At 37.1% G+C, this 20907-nt stretch overlaps 2 protein-coding genes and 1 long non-coding RNA gene across 3 annotated transcripts in view; 1 reads left to right on the forward strand and 2 right to left on the reverse strand.

The window, feature by feature from the left end:
- The first annotated feature begins 1880 nt into the window (after nt 1–1880).
- On the forward strand, nt 1881–10308 carry LOC139120119 (uncharacterized). The gene is made up of 9 exons (XM_070684217.1): nt 1881–2110; nt 3113–4165; nt 4759–4886; nt 5229–5335; nt 5952–6048; nt 6258–6423; nt 6884–7031; nt 8259–8507; nt 9542–10308. Exons 1-9 carry the CDS (start codon nt 2070–2072, stop codon nt 10025–10027), a joined length of 2475 nt encoding a protein of 824 aa, XP_070540318.1. The 5' UTR covers nt 1881–2069; the 3' UTR covers nt 10028–10308.
- On the reverse strand, nt 7025–10406 carry LOC139120120 (uncharacterized). Its single transcript, XR_011549042.1, has 3 exons — nt 10304–10406; nt 9491–9556; nt 7025–8285 (listed from the first exon to the last, which is right to left on the reverse strand). It is a non-coding gene; the product is annotated as an uncharacterized lncRNA (long non-coding RNA).
- Nucleotides 10407–12250: 1844 nt separating this feature from the next.
- The window catches only part of LOC139120690 (uncharacterized), a 40266-nt gene continuing 31609 nt past the window's right edge, over nt 12251–20907 (reverse strand). The window contains exons 2-3 of the mRNA XM_070685221.1: nt 18561–18653; nt 12251–14648 (exon numbers count right to left, since the gene is read on the reverse strand). Of these exons, the coding sequence (XP_070541322.1) occupies nt 13481–14648; nt 18561–18653 (1261 nt within the window). The 3' untranslated portion in view covers nt 12251–13480. The remainder of the gene's footprint in view (nt 14649–18560; nt 18654–20907) is intronic.

A 20907-nucleotide genomic window follows, 5' to 3' on the forward strand; every position in this document is an offset into this window, starting at 1 on the left:
AGCATCCGCATACATTAGTTGTCGTTTATCCAGATCAGTAATATTTTTTTGATCTAAGTAATGGTCAGCCATATCTTGTGTAAGTTCTCTTCTCTGTCCAATCAAACGATCAACCTGTGGGCTAGCCAGGGAAGGATCAGCTTCTGCAATGGTATTATCATCTTCTATAAATGATGTTTCAGCAGTAGCGTCATCATCATCATTTACATTTGCATCATCTAAACCATGGAGTGGTATATCTTCTCCTCCTTCTGCCATATTGTATTTCTATATTACTACAATTATTTTTTTATCCCCCCCTTACATATACAGTAAAAAATGCACATCTCAGTTGTTGAAAGCGTTGAACAATTGGCTGATTACATAGAAAGAACAAGTGCTGCATATCGACGAAGTTATAAATTAATGGGTCGAATTGATATGGCTCTCAATATTACTAAGGGAATTCTTGTAAGTTCTGCTGTCATAGCGGCAATTCCGACAGTTCCAGTTCTTTTAGCTTTAACTCCTATACCAGGTGTTATTATTGATGTGATACAAGGAAAAACGGGTGTAGCAAAGAGACGAGAGAAATATAAACATTATTATGTTCAATATAAACAGCTGCTTACACAAATACAAGAAAAAGGTGCAACAACAGAGGCTCCGGGGTCAGAACTTATTCAGAACATATTTCATCAGGCGCTAGAAATTCAAAAACAAGAAGGATTTAGTCCGCCGCTGGAGCGATATCTACGATATTATGGATTGAATGGATATGAAATTTAGTTCGTACCGATAGGAACTCTCGTGTTCAACATCAGCTAGACTCCGCGACTGACTGACAACGGGGGTAAAAAAAGCTCCTTTATATAGGCTAGTTTGATGGTGATGACTCACACGGAATTTCTCGTACATGTTTATACATGCTCAGCAGGGAATTTCCCCGCTTAGTTCAGGACAATGCACTGCTGCGCAAGCTGCTGCGCGTGAGTTCATATATAGGTCAGGGTTATACTTTAGTTACATGGATGGTTAAATTTTCCTTCACTTCATGTAGATAAATGAATAAAATGGGGTGTAAAATTCTTATTAATCCCAAAAGTACACCTTTTTTTTACTACTAATGAGAGCATGAAGAACAGGAGAACTGATAGAGAAAACAGTGAGAAAAACTCAATGATATTAATAACGTCTTGGCCGCCTGTGCCTTGACATGCGACTCTGAACACAGGGTTCTCGAGCTCCGATGATGATGATGATAAAACATTTAAAAATGAAGAAAAATAAAAACATATTTGGACTCAGTAAAGTTGTTGTTGTTGTTGTTATTGTTGTTGTTGTTGTAGTTGATAGTATTTGCAGAAAAGGACAAATTATGCGCTGCAAAATTCAAAACAGCCTCACTGTACACATGGAGGTAAGCTACCTCCATGCTATACACATGCGCTCCAAATTCAATACAGCCTAACTTTACCCAAGGGATGTCACTTCATTTTCGCACACTTTCTTTTCCATAGCCAAAAATGCATCTAGCAAGCATCGAGAGTGGTAAAATTCGACGTAGGGTCAAAGCACATTAGTCCTTCTCAATCATACTCAAACATTTTTACCTTTTACCGATGAAAAGTCTACAAATCGGCAGGTTTTTCAGAGCATCTTGTCGTCTCTTACATTCCAGATTTAAAAGGCCGCGCGGTCAATTATGTCACGTGGGCCCATTTCAAATCGAACCAATAGCAGAGCCTGTACTGAACGAATGGGCCCAACGTGACGTAAACATCTATAAAAAAACTTGCCAGGCTCGCCCCACAATCAAAGTTTGGAACTGTAAATCAGAGAACTGTTTCGACATTTCTGCCGATAATTAAGGAAAATACCATTCTACATCCAATATTATACTCTTACCTAACATTTTTCATGCTACAAATGGGGCCTGAAAATTGGTAATTTAGCGATTAATACAGATAATTTTCTTGCCGCTATACACCAACAGAGGCTACAGAAACAGGTACGAAATTCAAACTCCCCAGGAAAACCCGGAAGTAACGTAAGTTTCTCAGGTCTTTGGAAAAAAAAACTCTCTCGCTATGAGTGATGCTGTCTGCGTGCGTCTGCACACTAAATTCTGGTAAGTTTAACAATTCTAGTTTATGAAAGGTCTTCCACTGTTAGAATCGAAAGTAATCGCTGTGTTGACAATAAAAATAGTGTTTCAAGTCAACATATACATGCTTTCGGTTGGGAGTAGCAAGAATTTTATACAAAATAAAACTGTGAAAAAAGTTAAAGTTAATTATTACAATGTAAAATATCATGAAGTAAAGTTCATTATTTATTATTAGTAAAACGAAGCTTTCAGGTCTACGTATTAATTTTCTGATGTGGGATGGGACCCCCCCCCCCCCCCCCCCAATTACCTGTAATATCGCAGCGGTACTTGTGGCGTGTATCGAAAGCGCTTGGGTCTTTGGGGACTGTGGCGATGACCCTAATGACCCGAGCGCGTTCGATACACGCCACAAGTACCACTGCGATATCACAGCTACCCCCCAATTCCCACCCTTTCATTCTTCCATCGGTGCGTTTTACCTGTTTAGTCAATTGTTGTATTGACTTTTCATTGAAAGGACTGCATGCTATACATTTTTGCATTAATGTTGATTGTCTTCATTGACCCCGTACTACCCTCTATGAAAAATATAGATGTGCAAACGGTTTCACCAATCAAGATCATGAATATACTTTGACACGGACAAAGTTTGCACACACACCTCGTACTGAAAACAAGTGAAAAAACTTGCTTTGCCTTCAGCTGCACAAGTAAAATTGTTGCATGAGCACATTTTGGAACAAATTTTGCTGCCCTGGGAGTATGAAAAAAAATTTAACACCCCCATTTCCTACAGACCCCCCCCCCCCGAAATCAAATGGTTTTCCTGTAAGGGTATGTACTGATATCTCTGTACATGGGACCATGTTTTGACTAAATTTTTGTGCCAAGGGAGACTTTGCTTGATTTCAACATTGTCACATCTTATGCATCTGGTTGTATGAGTGTGTGTGCAAACATTCAACTGTCATATTTGTGCACAGAGAATAATCTGAATTTTGAAAAACTCTCATTTTATAGGCTGTTGAACAACTACTGTGTGGTGCCTGATGCCAGTGTGAAACTGAATGACATCATCTGTAATTTAAAGGAGTGTCAGAGTAACACATCTATCAAATATTCGTGTGGTGCCAGTACTCTTGGGGAATTGGTGCAAGAAATATGGGGTAAAAATATTGTGCTGAAGAGAGCTTACCTTCGTGGTACATATTCTAATACAGAACAGGTATACAAAAATTTGTGTAAAATACAGAAGACCACACCTACAAATGATTGCAGTCCAATGTCATGGGATCAATTGAAATCTCACTGTCCAGCTGGTTGGTGTATTTGTTCTGGAGAGGAAAGCCACTTGGTATGGCTGAGAATGTCAGAAACAGAAGACACAATAAATGGCTGTCGCATTCTACGTGAACTGCATTTTAATAGGACACATGGACAGCTCTCTGTAACAGTAAAGTATGGAAGCCATAGTGTAAATCTTCTGAACATTGGTTTACTGCCTTCAGAACTGTTCATGAGCAAGATACCAACCATAACGGAAATGAATGCGTTACTCAGCCTTGTTTCCAATGCAAAGATGTGTCCTGGGTTTGACTCTGCAGAAATTACTAAGAATGGAATGAAAGAAGTGTGGAAAATTTCTGGGAGAGAAGTGACAAGATTAAGACACAAAAAATGTAAACTTTTTTGTAGCAAAGCATCAGTCAGTCTCACCTGTTCAAAATGCATGGAGCTAAACAGAGTGGTCAATCGGAACAGAAAACGAAGATCATGCAGTACTAGTGACATCCAGAAGCGTAAGAGACTCAAAACAATGGATAGAGATGAGTTAATAGAGTCGCTAAAAGAAAAGCAGAGATTGCAAAAGAATGCAGAGGCTAGAGAGAAATTGCTACGAAAAAAGATTGAAGAAGAGATGCTGGAGTTTGATGATGCTGACAGTGATGATTTCACAGAGATGTTTAAATTGATTGATAAAAAGAAACTGGGAGAGGACATGAAGATTCTATTTGAAGAACAGAGAAAAGCACTCCAACAGAAAACCAGCAAAGCAAACAGGTGGCATCCACGGTGAGTTTAAAGGGCCCAGTAACCGTCACTCTTGGCTCTTTTTTTTTGTATTTTTTGTTTTGTGTATCAACTCCTGATGCCTGTTCTATTCTCTGTGCCACAATGAAAAACCCCTTGTTTAAAATTTCAACATAGCCTTATGTTAGTTACCGTTGTCATTGTGGAGAAATATGAACTACAATTTAATTGTCAATAATATTGCTAATTATGATAATATGAACACCTTTGTTCCAGACACAGCATGGTAATCTGACACAGTGCAGTTCGATTTGTGTATTACAAAGTGCACCATTGGATAACGTTTTGCATCTGCAAAACATGGAACATTTAACATCCAATCAGCTTTCAATTATGCAGAGTATGAAAACAATTTGATCTGCCACCTTTGTTCTCACACTTCCAGCAGCTGGGAATGAGAACTTGAATTTGTTAATTAACAAAACGCATTTATCATCTGGAACATAAAAATTAATAACTTAAAAGTTGCAATAAAATCAAAATAACAAAAATAATCACAATATCAGGATATTATTTAAAGCCATCAACGTGTGAAAAATTAATAGTAATATATGTATATGCATTCTTTCTTGTAGTATTATACAGTTAGCTTTAAGTATCTATGCCAGAAGTCCTCATGCTTATGATGAGCTCTCAAAAGTGTTGATTCTACCAAGTATGAGGACCCTTGCCAGGAAGAAAAACAAGAATTCTCAAGAACCAGGTGAGAACATTGTTTGCTTTGTACTGTACCTGTATAAACACTGTGAACAAATCAGCATATATTGAGCAAGTTCCACAACCAAGTTCAAACATAATTTAAGTAACCTCTTGCTACATGACCAACTACAATATCATCCATATTATATTGAAATTGATGCCAACATGCATGCAATTTTCACAATTAAATACAGAAGGTACTAGAAAATGCCATTTGTTCACAATATCTATCTTACTGAAGGCATATTTTGTTGACATAAAACTATTTATTTTGTGTGAATGACACCAACATTTACTTACAGATGCAACAGCTTTGACAATGTTTGTATTTTTTTCCATGTGGCAGGTTGGAATTATGATTCAATTAAAGCGTTAATGGAAGCTGCCAAGAAGAAAAACCTAAAAGACGTTGACCGATGGGGAGGCCTTTGTTTTGATGAGATGGCTATCCAGGTACATACAGCTCAAAATTAAAAAGAAGATCACAGGATATTTCTGTGAAAAGCACAAATCAGTGCCAGTAAATAAAACTATTATTATTAACATTTTTCACAGGTCAAAGGATTCAAACACATGTAATTTTCAATTGTTGTATATTTCTTATGGTAACTAGGGAAAAATGTACTGTTAAAACACTTGAGGTGCACATGGAATTTGTCTCTTCCTATAGGATGGGATTGAGAAAAGCGCTGGAAAAGCAACTTATACATTGTCATTTTCATAAAATTTTTTACGAAGTTCACTTAGTAGTAATAACTTTTGGTGATCAACTAAAATTGTATGGTCACCAAGCTTAATTTTGATATAAACAGCATTGAATGATTTCATCCACAGAAGAAAAAGCATTGGTTCAAAAATGCTGACTCAGCATTGTTTCTCATAAAAGTTAAACCCTGTATCTCACACACGAGCACTGTGAACCCCATATTTTATCACATCTTGATGATACTTACAAAGAAGCATCCAAAAATTGACAATTAAGAGGAATGACAACACTTTCAACTTAACGCTCATACATCCTTAAGAATATGTCACATTTTCAAACTGATTGTGTTATTTGTCTTTTCAGGAGGATTTGCAGTTGGTGAAATGCAATGGAATATCAAAGTTGGTAGGTTTTGTTACATTAGGACAACCTTTCAAGGATATGACACAACTCATGACAGGTACGTGTAGATGATACATGTTAATCATGCACAAATACAGATCCATCCACTTTTGATAGACCCATAATAGAAGCACAACATTGCCTGATTTGAAACAGAAATGGAACAATAAAATCATTCATACAACCAGGCCCTTAAAAATTTAGATTCCTGTGACAACCAGCAAGTTCAAATTTTTAACAATGACATTACATTTTATGCATTCATAGGGGAACTGAAACCAGTCACAGCAACACATGTCTTGCAATTCGTATTCATTAGCGATGGTGGCTTCAGGTATCCTGTCGCTCACTTTCCTACTAGAGAATGTCCACCTGCAATACTTCATAGAGTGTTTTGGGAAGGTGTCAGGCTACTTCTTAAAGCAGGATTCCAGTAAGTATTTAACTACCTGTACTATACTTGTAGGAACATATTAACATAACACAAGCTTTATACTTCATCATCATTTTATTTATGCCACTGCTTCAACTGATGATATCAGGATCATCTGAGACAGAAATCAATTTATACATGACTGACCTACTATTATACTGAACATACTGAGATTATTACAATGCACATAGTTCACTAAAAAATTATGATAATAAATAAGACTAGAATGCTATCCCACAGTCTGGACTTAAAATAAGCTTCCACTTCTCCCTCATGTATTTGTTTAGACATGATTGATGATTTTCAGTCACAATACAGCTATTTCCAACTACTATCAAGCTAAAATGCTATACATTTTGTTTGATTGTAATGTATGTAATATCTAATGAAACTTAATACTCAATTTAATACCATTCAAGCTGGTCAGAAATTTCATACCGATGATTTTAATTACTTTCAGTGTTCACTGGTCGTGCTGTGATGGGGGGGAAAGCAACAGAGGCTTTATCAACCTACATTTCAAAGAAAACAAAACAGCTCGAGAAAGTCACTTCACGACTAGAAACCCTATGACAGGTGGAAGGATGGTATTTATAATGGATCCAAAGGTAACCTACTGCAATTCCAAGTAGTCACTTCATTTCACAAGAAATTAATACCACTAAATAAATGAAAACAAATCTCAATAAAAGTTAAGAATTTACAAACTTGAAAATAATAAGCAAAACCCACCTTCACTCACTAAAATATGAAAAACACATTTTTCACACTTGTGGTCTACTTGGTATTAATAATGTTGTAATTGTTTCTAAAAATTACACAATGTATAGAAAATGATCAAGGTTTATAATATATATTTTCTCCCTATCCTAAGAGTATTCCTAACAAATCATTTTTCTAATTGAATAAATACCTTAAAAGTGTTATATAAAATAAAACTATGGTGACATATTTATTTATCATTTTATGAAGAAGACTCTTTGAAATTCAAAAAGTATCAATACGAAAATGACAATAGGTACATTTGCGCAGTTCTACATAAAAAATAAAGAAACTTAATTATCCAATTAACCCTCAGGTAGTGTAGTTTGCTTAAGGTAATATGCACCTCGAAAGTGAAAGATTTAAACTTTTGCTCAAACTTTCCTTAGTAAAACTTTCAGCCATTCTCTTACCAAAGCAAGAATAAAAATCAGGGGTTACCATGCAAACTTTGGTAATATAGAGACAAATAACTTGCAATTTTTCGATATTTGAAATTCAAAATGGCCGCCATCCCTGTATTAACTCTATGGGAAAAAAATAAAATTTTCGATTTTCGAAAAATTATGACAGTGAAAACTTTTCTTTTGCCAAGAGCTTCAAAATGAGCCCCCACAAGTGGTAGGTCAGAAGAAAATTGATAAAATTTGAAGGCCCGAATTTCTGTCCCCGAGGTGCGTTCTACCTTAAAAGGGACACAAGATTTGATGATTTTTTATGATTTCTTCAGTATCTTTGCAATGCATATCATTAGTTGTTATGGTTGACAAATAAAAAAAAATATTCTGAACTAAAATTCAGCTTACAACAAAGTTAATAGAATGCTTATGTATACACACTGTAGTTGGTACACACAAAACCAAAATATTGAAAATATCAACACAGTTTACAGCTACTACCCTTCTGCATCACTGTACTAGTCGTTAGTTTTCTACTAAAATTCTAGATGATTCTGCAGTTTCATGTGTGATGACTAAAATAAGTCCATAAAACAGGCCTGATGGTTGAATTTCCATAAAAATCAATTTCCAGTCGTCATCTTCCTCATCACCACTGATTCTTCATAATTGCAGCACAATATCAAGAAGATAAGAAACAACCTGGAGAAGAGTACAGACAAGGGACCAAATACTTTACAAGTTGATGGTAGACAGATTTTGTGGAAACACTGGTTCAGTGCATACAGTATGGATCAATCTTCAAATTCACTGGTGATACATGAAAGGTTGACGGAAGACCACTTTCACCTATCTGCACAGTTAAAGATGAGAAATCATTTGGCAGAGGATGTGCTGGACCGCAAAATGCTTTTCACAATGCAGGTATGCTTTTATAATTTTGGTATGCAAAAAAGTCTCGATTAATTAACTCTTTACTAAAGTGGGAACATGAGTGTTGAGTGACTAGCGGTGCTGAGAAACATCAAAACTACCACATACATTTTCAGTAATGAAGAGTTTGCCATAATATTTCTGAACACAATTGTATCAAATTGATATAACAGTTTGCCTTCCTTTGAACTGTCTTCCAGTTAACTGTGTTTCTTTCAAATGCCAATTTTGAGATTTTACACCTCACACAGCTAATTTCACCTTTGTGGCAGGCCATGATACATGTGGCATCTTAATGCAGGATAGTGCCAGCCAAGACGGCACTTGGTTGTAACATGGGCTGCTCTACAGATCTGTATCCAGTGCTGTTGACAGTTTTCTGACTGGGTGTGAAACTTTTGCCTGTCTCAGTACCTGTGTGTACAGGACTTTGTATGGTGCTGTGAACGGAGCTGTGACACTGACAAGGTCTGAATTATTCTAGTGTAAACACCAATCACTTTTAACACTCCTTAGGACCTGTTATTGAAACTGTAAGATTTGTCTGAAATACTGAAATCCTAGAAATCATGTGAATTTTCAGGCCCTTTGTAGACCCAGCACTGGATACTTTTCTGTTCACACACCCATGTTTAACATCTATCTTGACAACACTGGAAATATCAGGCTTGATTCAGACACATCTTATAACTATGAAATTAGCCCAACTTTTCAGGTCCTGTAACAGCGGTTATTTCTGAGGGCCTGTTACAGGCAATGATAGACCCAGTGATGGGAATGCAGTGTTCTCCCAAGGATTTTCTGGTGGACTGATGGCTAATTTGCAAACAATATATGTAATTGTTATTTTAATAAGTTTCTATGGCTTGCAACAAAATACAGAGCGGTGGCCATCACTCTGTAACTTGCTCTGGGGAGAACACTCTAGCATGTCCTGAACTGCTTTTGGTTTTCAGTGTGATGTATGGGCTTACCTGTAAAATGTCCAATGTGTCACTGTTACTTGCTTCTTCTTTCCATTGCAGGCATATAAGAGACATCTGAACAAAAGAAATGGTCAAGAGGTTAGCTTTCTGGATGCTTCTATTGAAGTGTTAACGCATACAAGCAAACTGGTACACTTGTTCAATGATGTAAAAAATCCCATCAGAGACATGTCTGACATAAGGCTCCAAGATTGCACAAACTTTTTGACTTTCCTTGACAACTGGTATGCCTCAGTAGAACCAAAACATTTCATCTCACGCAAACTTTATTTTGACATGCAATCACTGCTCTTGGGATTTACAAAGATGTGTGAATACAAACTCCAGCAATTTCCAGGGTCATCTATCATGCCAGGTATAGTTAACCAAGATGTTGTGGAGAATGTGTTCTGTCAAGCTCGGTCTTACAATGGTCAAAACGCCAATCCCTCGTATGATAAATACTGCAAATCAATGAATAGCATCCTTATTGGCCAAAAAGCAATCAGCAAGAAAGGAAATGCGAGCTTGACATTTTTGAAATGAATGTCAAAAAGTCCTTCAGTATAGTCAGGCTGATTAAGGATGTTGAAGTGGTAAAACTGAAAGTATTGATATTACTTTTAATTTTTGACTTTTGCATTTTCCTTTGTAACTTTAATTAAAATTTTGTCATAAAATATGAAGTCAACGTAGAACTTTCTGTAAACAAGGTTTGAATGAGACACAAAAGTTGCTTGTTATTTTTTCCACTCATATTTTACTTACATGGCATTTTTAAAAAATAAAAGAAAATAAAAATATGAGAAGCATATTTCTGACCTCTGATTTTCTGTTTTCAGCAAGACTGTGCACATTGGTTCATGTCTCTCTTTGCGAATTCTGTGAACATTTGTACCACGTAATCCATGAAGGACGCTTATATCTGTGTGTAAATAAATTTTGGAAATCGGTGCTGCAAGTTCAGTCAATGGAACCTATCTCACTTCTACTGAACAATTTTTTTTTTGGAAAAGCTTGAAAATCTGTCCTCAAGCAGTTGTACATATGGTATGAAAAAATGGGAACTTGATGACGTCATCTTGCTCAAAAACAGCATTGGGTCTTAATCTGTATACATGCAGAGTTTATCAATAAAATCTTTGAAATTTGCTGAAAAAGGCACCCTAAAAATGTGCACAACATTGGATGCAGCCAGGCCTCATGGCTACAGACCTTGAGTTGATTGTCTTTGCTACCTGCCTCTCGGAAGGGCTATGTTTGGTAGTATGCACTTCGAAAGTGAAAGACTTAAACTTTTGCTCAAACTTTTCTCAAGGAATCTTTCAATCATTTTCTCTCAAAATCAAGAATAAAAATAGGGGATCAACATGCAAATTTTGATACTAGAGAAACCAGTTACCCAAAATTTACCGATATTAGAAATTCAAAATGGCCGCCATCACTGTGTTAATGGAGAAAAATAAAAATTTTTGAATTTCTTAAAACTAAGCTGGTAAAAGTTGTTTTTTTTTTTTCACCAAGAGCTTTAAAATGAACCCCATCATGTGGTATATCAGAAGAGAATTGTAAAAGTTTGAGAGTCCGAATGTCTGTCCCTGAGGTGCGTTCTACCTACTTTCCAAGTCAGGAAATGGTGTTTGCAATAATTGTAATCCTTTTGAAAGAGAAAAATTATATTTCTTCACAGCGCTCATACATCCTTTCTGTGATAATTAAAATCACACTTAAAACAAATTCCACAAATTGCTAAAAAAAAGTTTTTGCATAATTTATGAAGAACATTACTGAAAACTACTTGTTTACGTGATGACATACAATTACTGCCTTTCAGGATGTATGAGTGTTATGTGCACGGGGAGTTTGCCTCTTCCCATACGATGACATTGAGAATTGCTGTGAAAGCTACTTGTACTATTATCATTTTCATGTAAATTTGCACAAAGCTTAGTCACAAGAAATTTACGTCAGTGATAAAATTATATAGTCACCGCACTAAATTTTAAGACAAATGGCATTAAATGATTTAGTCAACAGAGAAAGAAAGAGTGAAAGAATGTCTTTTTTTTCATTGTTCTTAAAATCCACGATCTTGTCTCTCAGAAACTAGCACTTTGATCACCATTATTTATACACATTTTGACAATACTTACACAATAATAATAATAATAATAATAATAATAATAATAATCTTTATTGCCAGTCGATAAAAGAATCGAGAGGAATGTGCCTTGGCATTTTATTTTTTTTTTTTTTTTTTTTTTTTTTTTTTTTTTTTTTTTTTAATAATAATAATCCAAAAACAAGAATCCAAAAACTAGAATCTGTGAAATTGCAGGACCAATCTGTCACTTCTCTCTTCAGCTGGCACAACTTCATATCTTTGCAAAACCCAGGGATTGGTTATGTGATCTGCAATCATAATTTTCTCTTTCACCATCATTGCCATTTCTCTCTTAAGACATTTTTTGGGCAAATCCAGATTATAGGCTTCTGCAAGAAGTAGCAAGTCATCTTTCTTGTATTGCGTGGATGACAGTATGTCAGGGTGTAGAGACAGCATTGCACTGAGTTGGTGGTGTGAGTCCATCAGTCTTCTTGACCTGTCCTGTCTGATTTGAGCTAAGGTGATTTTTGCAGCTGCCTTCCTTTTCTTCTCATTCTTTGATGCAATTTTCTTTCTATGTGCTTGGGTCTTTTTCAGTTGTGAATCTCTCCTGTAGTCTTTTAAAAACTGCCCAGCACACACATTTACGTATCGTGATACAACTCTTGCATAAAGTGTTTTTATTGTCTCAGGACTGACAGTGTTGTCTTGATTGCTTGAATACAGCTCCTGGAATGTTGTGTATAGTTCACTATTGTCAAAGAGTTTTCTTTTGGTATTTTCAATCAACAATTCGGACTGTTGATCTAACTTCTTGGTGGTCAACAGCATCAGTCTTGCCTGTTCAAGTTTAAGGAAAAAAAGGTACACTTTATCCTTGACATGAATAAGTCCATGTTTGCTGTATTGCCTGCTATCAGTTACTGTCAGTGTATCAGGGAATTCTGTATCTCGATGTAGAATGGACTCAGGCACAGTCAGGCTATCCAGGGCTTGTGCACACTGGTATTCCTCTTTTATTCTGGCACGGACTCTCTTGTCAGCTGATGATAAGTAAGTCTTCACATATTTTCTGCTGCCTTCCAGCTCTTTTTTGATAGTCCAGCCTGCAACGTATCGAATTTTCCCCTTGCCATCACTTCCCATCTCATCAACATCAATGATCTCACGCATACATGTATCTTCTTCACTTGATGTATTAACACTAGCAGCCAAGATCTTCATTTGAGTGTCATGTATATTCCAGACAACACTGGTCAGAAATGTGAAATGATGAACTTTCATCTGGCTGATATGTAATTTAAACAGACAGGCACCTTCTTCTCTTAGGCTAGGTGCATTTGCTAATGCATGAAGGTTACCTGCCATGCTTGTGAACTCAGTTCGCTTCACTTTGGTAATATGGCTCTGTTCGATTGTCTTTTTGGTGGCACTGTATATTTTCAACCACTGTATACTGAGGAATAACCTCAAAATGTCTGGTTCATTCATCAGTTGGTCTATAAGTGCATTTATCTGCCATGACAGCGAACATTCTACATTTGCAAATGGAGAGGTGTCAACAATCTCGCTTAGAAATGACGTAACACAAAAGTCATCTGGTAAATTTTCTAGTTCACTACCACTCTTGTCCATTCTGGCATATACATCTGTCAGATCAACCATTTCTTCATCACTGTCATCCTTTTCATACATAGACTGTATGAATGTTTCTTCTCTTGATGAAGCTTCAATCGGCTTTACTCTTTCTTCAGATGTCTGTGGTATTTTACAACAGATGTCCTTGCAACAAGTCAGACCTTCATGTACTTCTTCGGTACTAGTTGTAAGGGAGTTGTAGAATGTCAAAACTTGCTTACTGACTGGTAGCATCCTCTCTGCATGAAAGCCACTCAACTGTATTGTTTCTGTAGACTTTCCCCTTGAAAGAGCGACATAAAGCTGACCACAAACAAATTCAGTGCCAGCATGAATGACAACATTTTGTAGAGTCTGCCCTTGTGATTTATGTGAGGTAATAGCCCAACATAGTTTAAGGGGTACTGGCAACGTCTGGCAATTTCTCTTCCCTGGTCATCTTTGTAAGTCCATGTCCTCTGAGGTATAGCACAATGAATGTACTTGTCATGGAATGTAACCACAGGATTTCCGCTGACGTCAACACAGTTGTAAGTGCCAATACAACCGTTGTGTAGTTCTTTTGAAAGGTTGTAGAGTAGCATAACAGGTGCTCCTTCTTTAATGATTAAAGTCTTTGGTGCAAGGCATCTCCTCTCAATTTCACGTAACTCACCTTGGTCAATAGAATGAAACACACTACATTGGCCTGGCAGACGGTCAAGGCAACACATGTTATGGTAATCTACATCGAGGTTGTTAAAGTAAATATGTGTAGCGCTGTCCTGATTTGTTAGTGGACGTTTTAGTGTGTTGAGGAAATCGATGGTTGCGGCATCATATTGTCCAATTCTTACTGAATTCAAGGCATTCAGAAGATGAGTTTGACTATGCTGTCTGTAGATAGTTGTCAGGAGAACATGATGTTTGAAAGTAAACTTCCAAAATGGTGATATGAATGCGTACTCTCCAGGATCAACAAAGCCAGGTACTGGGGGAAGCTGATAAAAATCCCCAACTGCTACAACTTGAATACCACCGAATGGTTTATCGTTATCTCTGCAACGCTGTGCTATGAGTGTTATTAAATTAAAAAGTCTAGCACTTAGCATTGATACCTCATCCAAGATGATAACATCAACTTGATTCAGTTTTTTTGAAATATATTCCTTTGTGCTATTGACAATTGCAGTGATAGGTTGGTCAGCTAAACCAACACCGAAGTAGCTGTGCACTGTTTCAGATTTCCTTGGCAAATCATCATAAATACTGCATGCAGCACCAGTCGGGCACACAATCTGGACACTTTTCTCAGTTGTACTGGTTAGGTTCTGGTAAATTCTCTTTACAACGTAGCTTTTCCCACTTCCCGCCGGTCCAGTGATAAATACATTATGCCCACACCTTGCAAGATCTACAGCTCTCTGTTGATCATCTGATAAACTGTTGAAAGAAATCAAGAAAGGTAAGCCAGACTGAAAAAGTAAATGAAATGAGTGTATTCATGCAATCAAGGAAATAACTATGAGTACTGTGCAAGTTACATTTGGATAATGAAAACAAGATAGGCAAAAATGTAGTCATCAGATGTTTTTTTACAACAGTATTCACAATCAATACATGGTTGATTAATCATTTTAAAAGATACCGGTAATACACCATTACTCAGTGAATTTCATGGTCTCCACCACAACTTATATATTTACCGTATGTACTAGTTTACAATTTATACAATGTTCTCCTCAGAGCAATTATAGAGTGGTGGCTGCACGTCTTTAAAGCCCCATGGCTGTATCTTTTCTGCACTTTGTTTATCAACATAAATCACCCAATTTTCAAAGATATGTTTGGCATTTCCTGTCATTAATCCATAATGTAAGTTGAATGTTCTCAACCCACATTTGAAAACTTCCTGTCGTCACACTTTGGGAAGAACTTGTTACTTTTGATTTGAAATCATGTTATTAAAATATTTAGAAAAAGATACAACCAGTGTGTATTAAAATTTTTGCAAACAATAAAAATGCATGACCATAATTTTTATTTATTGTCATGCAAATTAGCCACCAGTCTACCATAAAATCATAGGGAGAACACAGTTACATCAAATAAGCACTTAATTCATGTAAAAATAAAGAACCATATCATAACCATGAAACTTCTAAATACACATGCAACATGATGAGCTGATTTACAGCATGAACGAATTCATAGTCTGACTTGCATTTACAAGTCATGTAAAGTTTACAAGTTTTTCCGATATCTGGGAAAAATTACTTTTTCTTTGTCTTGAAGCGAGGCAAAGAGGTCAAGAGGTAAATAAAAAATTTACCTGTTGACTCTACTCAAAGAAAACAGAGATAGGGTAATCTATTAAAATAGTAAAAAATAAACTGGACTATCAACATTTTAACAATACTGATTACTAAATGTTACTTGATAAAGAAACATATGTATATATCCAGGGCTCAAAATTAACTTCTTTCCTTGATAATCCACTTGGGCTACCATTTTCTGAAGTTTGTAGCCCAGTGACAATGGCTGGTAGCCCATGTATATTTTAGTTCAGGGATATCTTCTTTTGTGAAATACACAAGAAAAGGCTATTTTTCAAGATTCTGCCCGTGAAGTTAATTTTCTAGTCATTTGACGTGAATATTGCACACCTTTAATATCCACAGAAACAGGTATAATGGACGATAGTGATACTCAAAAGTTTGGTGACCGATTGACAACCCTTTCACACCCAGAGTTGTATACAAATCTTGATAGTCATCATGACAAGGACACAACCTTCTAAGCACTGACACATACTGTAGCAGTGCTAAAAATAGACCATGGGCTTTCCGTAGGGAGGAGGCAAATTTTTGTGCAATTGTGATTGATACATTATGATCAAATTCACGGTCCCTGTCAAAATGCAATGAAATAAATTGCATTTTCATTGGCCATCATTTCCTGTGCCTGTCATTCAAGTATGTCAGAGTTCATGGCATGGTCGTCTTTGTAATTTGCATAACAAAGTTATACTCTGGCCTTTCTGTGTCCATCTGGGTTTGACTGCATTTAGCTCGTCCAAAAATGACGGACAGGACATGGCATGCCAAGTACTGACTGAATTTCAGGTCCCAGGCTTTGGTAGTCCTTGTGGGCTACAATTTCATGGATTTTGGTAGTTCCGGAGAAAAGTTGGTAGTCTGTGGATGCGGGACTAGCGCTAATTTCAAGCCCTGATATCAGTTACACAACGAAAACACAAAATCAAAATACTGCCAATGATATGGTGTTGCTCACATTTGATTGGAATTGGTACATACTTTTATTTGTACCAGAGATCAACGATGAATGTTGTTTCTATCTGTTCAGTACTCTACGCTGATGTTATGACAAAGATTTCTATAAAGTACAACCAGAAAAACAAGAATGACAAAAGCAAACAAGGTCTGCAACTCAGGTACTGGAGGTCAAATTTAGAAACTCAGGTACTGGTGGTCAACTTTAGAAACATGCATATCAATTGTTATAGCAATGGGACAAGCAGATCCTCCATACATTAACAAATGTCAATAAAAATCAGCCAAATAAGGCTTGGAAAAAAGAAAAGTTGGGAGAGCGTGGAAAATATTGTACAAAAGATCAGGTAAAAAAAAGATAATGCTACCTGATCAATCTTCTACCCCCTCCCCTTTGGATATCAAACTTTCAACCCCTTGGTATTGACTGTATTTACATGCTAGATACAGATAGTGAAATGCCTTCCACTGTGGGGTGTGATTATGACATCTTGAATTATCCTGGATCCAAATTTCTTATCAGTTGTGTGTCTTACATTTAAAAGTTGTAAAAATTGGTCCGCAATGAAAAAATTAACCTAAGATCTAAGATACCAAGCTTAAAAGTGCAGCGGTTTGCGAGTTTTTGGTGTTGACGGACATACTATACGTGCATGAATATACATACATACTGTACATACATACAGATGCAACCAACTCTAGCTTCTATGATAACCTTGCATTGGTATACCAAATGTGAGTTTAAAAAATTACAATATTCTAAACTATACATGCAGCATGCTATTACCCCCCTGCAATTTCCCTGTTCTCAAATAAAGAACTATAATGGTTCAGCAATCCACATACCTCATCCTTGTAGTACTCTACTACTGAAAACAAATGTTACCTTTCTCATGCAGACCAAAACACATTAAATTACAATAAAAAGAAAATACATCAAATCACAGGTTATTTGCAATAGCTACGAGCCATAAAATGAAAACAAATGCACAACAAAGTAATTGCAATAAGTGTAAAGCCCTGCCCTAAACATAAAAGTGTTGAGAGTATTCTTTCATTGACATCCCTTTCAGGTCCCCCCCCCCTCTTACATACACATATACGGTACCTGAGAATTTTTTTTTCATAATCAAGCATCAATAATGAAGTCTGACCATAGTTATACCGCATTCATGGTTTATTTGTGGCATTTTTTTGCAGAAATACACCTTTGATTAATGGGGCATTGGATTCGTCTTTTATACTAAAAATTCAGTTTGTATCAAAGTTGCTGTGGATTGAATTGTTGCAATACCACTCCTTCGATTTCGTGTACCCCAGTTCCAAAAATAAACAGTCCAGGAAGTGATATGGTTACGATCGGAAGCAGCAACTGTACGGCACCGCTCTGAAAACTTCCATTGAGTGACGTCATACTTTCCTATCGCAGGCTCTGTCTCAAATCAATGATCGCGAAACGTTCACTACGACTTCGCGATCACTGGTTGATTTGACAGCCCCGTATCCACCCCATCCCACCCCGCATGTTATACAACATGTTATCGTTTAATAACAGAAAGTCCTGCGTCATGTACAATGCCGTGTGTTCCATTTCTGTCCAACACAGGGGGAGGGGGAACGCATATACGTAGTGCACGGTCGTTCGTGCCCGTGGGCTAAAAGCCCAAAGACGCATGCACTGAGCCCACGAATGACTTTCACGCATTTGGAACGGAACACACTCTGCCTGGCAGGGCTGTGTGTTACCGGCGTTCTACGTGTAACGCTGGTAACACACAGACTAGCTGCAGTACAGTAGCTCGAGGTTTTGCCTGGGTATTTGGGTCGGACGGCAAAACTGGACCCAAACACCCAGGCAAAACCTCGAGCTACTGTACTGCAGCTACACACAGACGTGCCATATCCATGCAGAGCTATACACACGGTATCGTACGCGGGGCGAGACAGTACAGTACGTCACATGTATACTCGTCCTCGAAAAAAAGCAAATTCAACGATGTTTACCCATAATTGACTAGCAATCTATTACCCTCTTATTCATACACTTGGCAGAAATACTTACTTTGTTGAGTTCTGTTCTGTATCTTCTTCGCTATCACAGCAACTGTAAACAACTTCCTGAACTGCCAACACGCCGGAATTACGCGGCAGAATTCTTCATTAATGATACAATGCAAAAATGCACAGACAAACTGGTCGTACTAGAGTCCACATGTTAGGCCCCATTTGTAGCATGAATAATGTTAGATAAGAGTATAATATTGGATGTAGGATGGTATTTTCCTTAATTATGGGCAGCAAATGTCGAAACAGTTTGCTGAAATACAGTTCCAAACTTTGATTGTGGGGCGAGCCTGGCAAGTTTTTTTTATAGATGTTTACGTCACGTTGGGCCCATTCGTTCAGTACAGGCTCTGCTATTGGTTCGATTTGAAATGCGCCCACGTGACATAATTGACCGCGCGGCCTTTTAAATCTGGAATGTAAGAGACGACAAGATGCTCTGAAAAACCTGCCGATTTGTAGACTTTTCATCGGTAAAAGGTAAAAATGTTTGAGTATGATTGAGAAGGACTAATGTGCTTTGACCCTACGTCGAATTTCACCACTCTCGATGCTTGCTAGATGCAATTTTGGCTATGGAAAAGAAAGTGTGCGAAAATGAAGTGACATCCCTTGGGTAAAGTTAGGCTGTACTGAATTTGGAGCGCATGTGTATATAGTATAAAGGCTGTATTGAATTTTGCAGTGTATGTGTATAGTTTGGCTGTATTGAATTTGCAGCACATACTTTGTTCTTTTCTGCAAATACTATCAACAACAACAATAACAACGACAACAACTTTACTGAGTCCAAATATATTTTTATTTTTCTTCATTTTTAAATGTTTAATCATCATCATCATCGGAGCTCGAGAACCCTGTGCTCTGAATCGTGCAGGTATAGGAGTTGGGCCACAGGCATGGCGTCCGTTGTTTGTTCTTACAAACACAGTCTGCAGTCTACAGACCCCTAAAGGCAACCCGAGCCAAGTCTGAGATACTTCCGTAAACCAAACAAGATTTCCCCGAAAGAAAGGAAATAAGCCCTTTACTCTGTTCTGAGAGTTAATATCAGAGCAATTATGTGATACTTAGTACAGTCAATATGAATATCACATCTCTGTATGGCTAGGCAAAATTTTCCAAACCGTTTTTACTCACAAGGTCTAGGTTTTAGCATTCCAGGTGCACGAGAACATTTCAAACGTTAATGCCTTTATCGGACACTAAATCTGTATTCACGAACGTTGCATGCGAGGGGGACACAAACAAAAAGAATCCATTCAAAATGACATAAAGTGGACATTAAATTAGCAATGACCGCATGAATGAAAATACATTATCACCACAGATATAGGAATTTCTTAGGCGCCGACACATCTGTAGATAAAATGCCGCGCTTTATAGCATTGTTGACCGGCAGGAAAAAAAAACGTCGTGACGACAGAATGGTTCGTGATCCCCAAAATAATAATCACGGAAGAAGAGGAAAGGAGAGTACAGACGAAAATTATAAGGAAGACGCAAATGTATACGTCAGCAATTTAAATCAAATCTTTTTCGAGAAAACGACGAGCTTTCGTCGTCTCTTTCCTTAGATTCTCTTCCAAGACCTTGAAACCGATTTATATGATACATAGTACATGTATTGATAAAACGGTCGATAATAGTTCTGTCGTGTATATTTTTAGGTAGAATGTGACTCGGGAACACATATTCGGACACTCAAACTTTTGCAGTGCATTTATTGCAGGGGTACATTTTGAAGCTCGTGGAGCAAATTAAGTTTTCACGGACTGAATTTTGTGAAAATTGATTTTAATAAAGTTTAGGGTTAAGACAGGAATGGCGGACATTTTGAATTTCAAGTGTCAGTAAACACTGGGTAACTTGTTTCTTTAGTACAAACATTTGCACCGTGACCTATGATTTTTATTCTTGATTTTGAAAGAGAATGGTTTAAGGTTTCATTGAGCAGAGTTTGGGCAAAAATGTTAAGTCTTTCAGCTTTAAGGCGTGAACTAGCTTGAAGCGTGAACAGCCATTGGTATGTCGTTTGTTTCAAGTGTCCTTTGCTATATCTATCTGTTCCCGCCTTCTGGGTTCAGTGGCTTGGTATTTGATATTTAGTTACGATGAATTTTTTCGTCGTTTGACATCATTCAAAATCTGATCTTTTTTACGTCTTAATATATTCGCAAGGTTTTAGTTTCTTTAGGACATCGACAATTGGAAAATTATTACCGGGTTCAACCAAAGAAAATAATAACAAACCTTCATCATTATTGTGCAGATGGCGGAAAAAGCAAAGCATTTTCATTTCCGTTGACATGTAAAAAAATTCACTAATATGTATTGGGCACCTC

This window comes from Ptychodera flava, chromosome 20 (assembly GCF_041260155.1).
Source record: "Ptychodera flava strain L36383 chromosome 20, AS_Pfla_20210202, whole genome shotgun sequence".
Taxonomy (NCBI): domain Eukaryota; kingdom Metazoa; phylum Hemichordata; class Enteropneusta; family Ptychoderidae; genus Ptychodera; species Ptychodera flava.

What these genes read in the sequence shown, in the direction of transcription:
- LOC139120119 (XM_070684217.1), top strand. Translation starts at nt 2,070, where the DNA reads ATGAGTGATGCTGTCTGCGTGCGTCTGCACACTAAATTCTG. An exon ending in CGTCTGCACACTAAATTCTG is followed by an intron (nt 2,111 to 3,112) that starts GTAAGTTTAACA and finishes CTCATTTTATAG; the next exon opens with GCTGTTGAACAACTACTGTG. An exon ending in TATGACACAACTCATGACAG is followed by an intron (nt 6,049 to 6,257) that starts GTACGTGTAGAT and finishes ATGCATTCATAG; the next exon opens with GGGAACTGAAACCAGTCACA.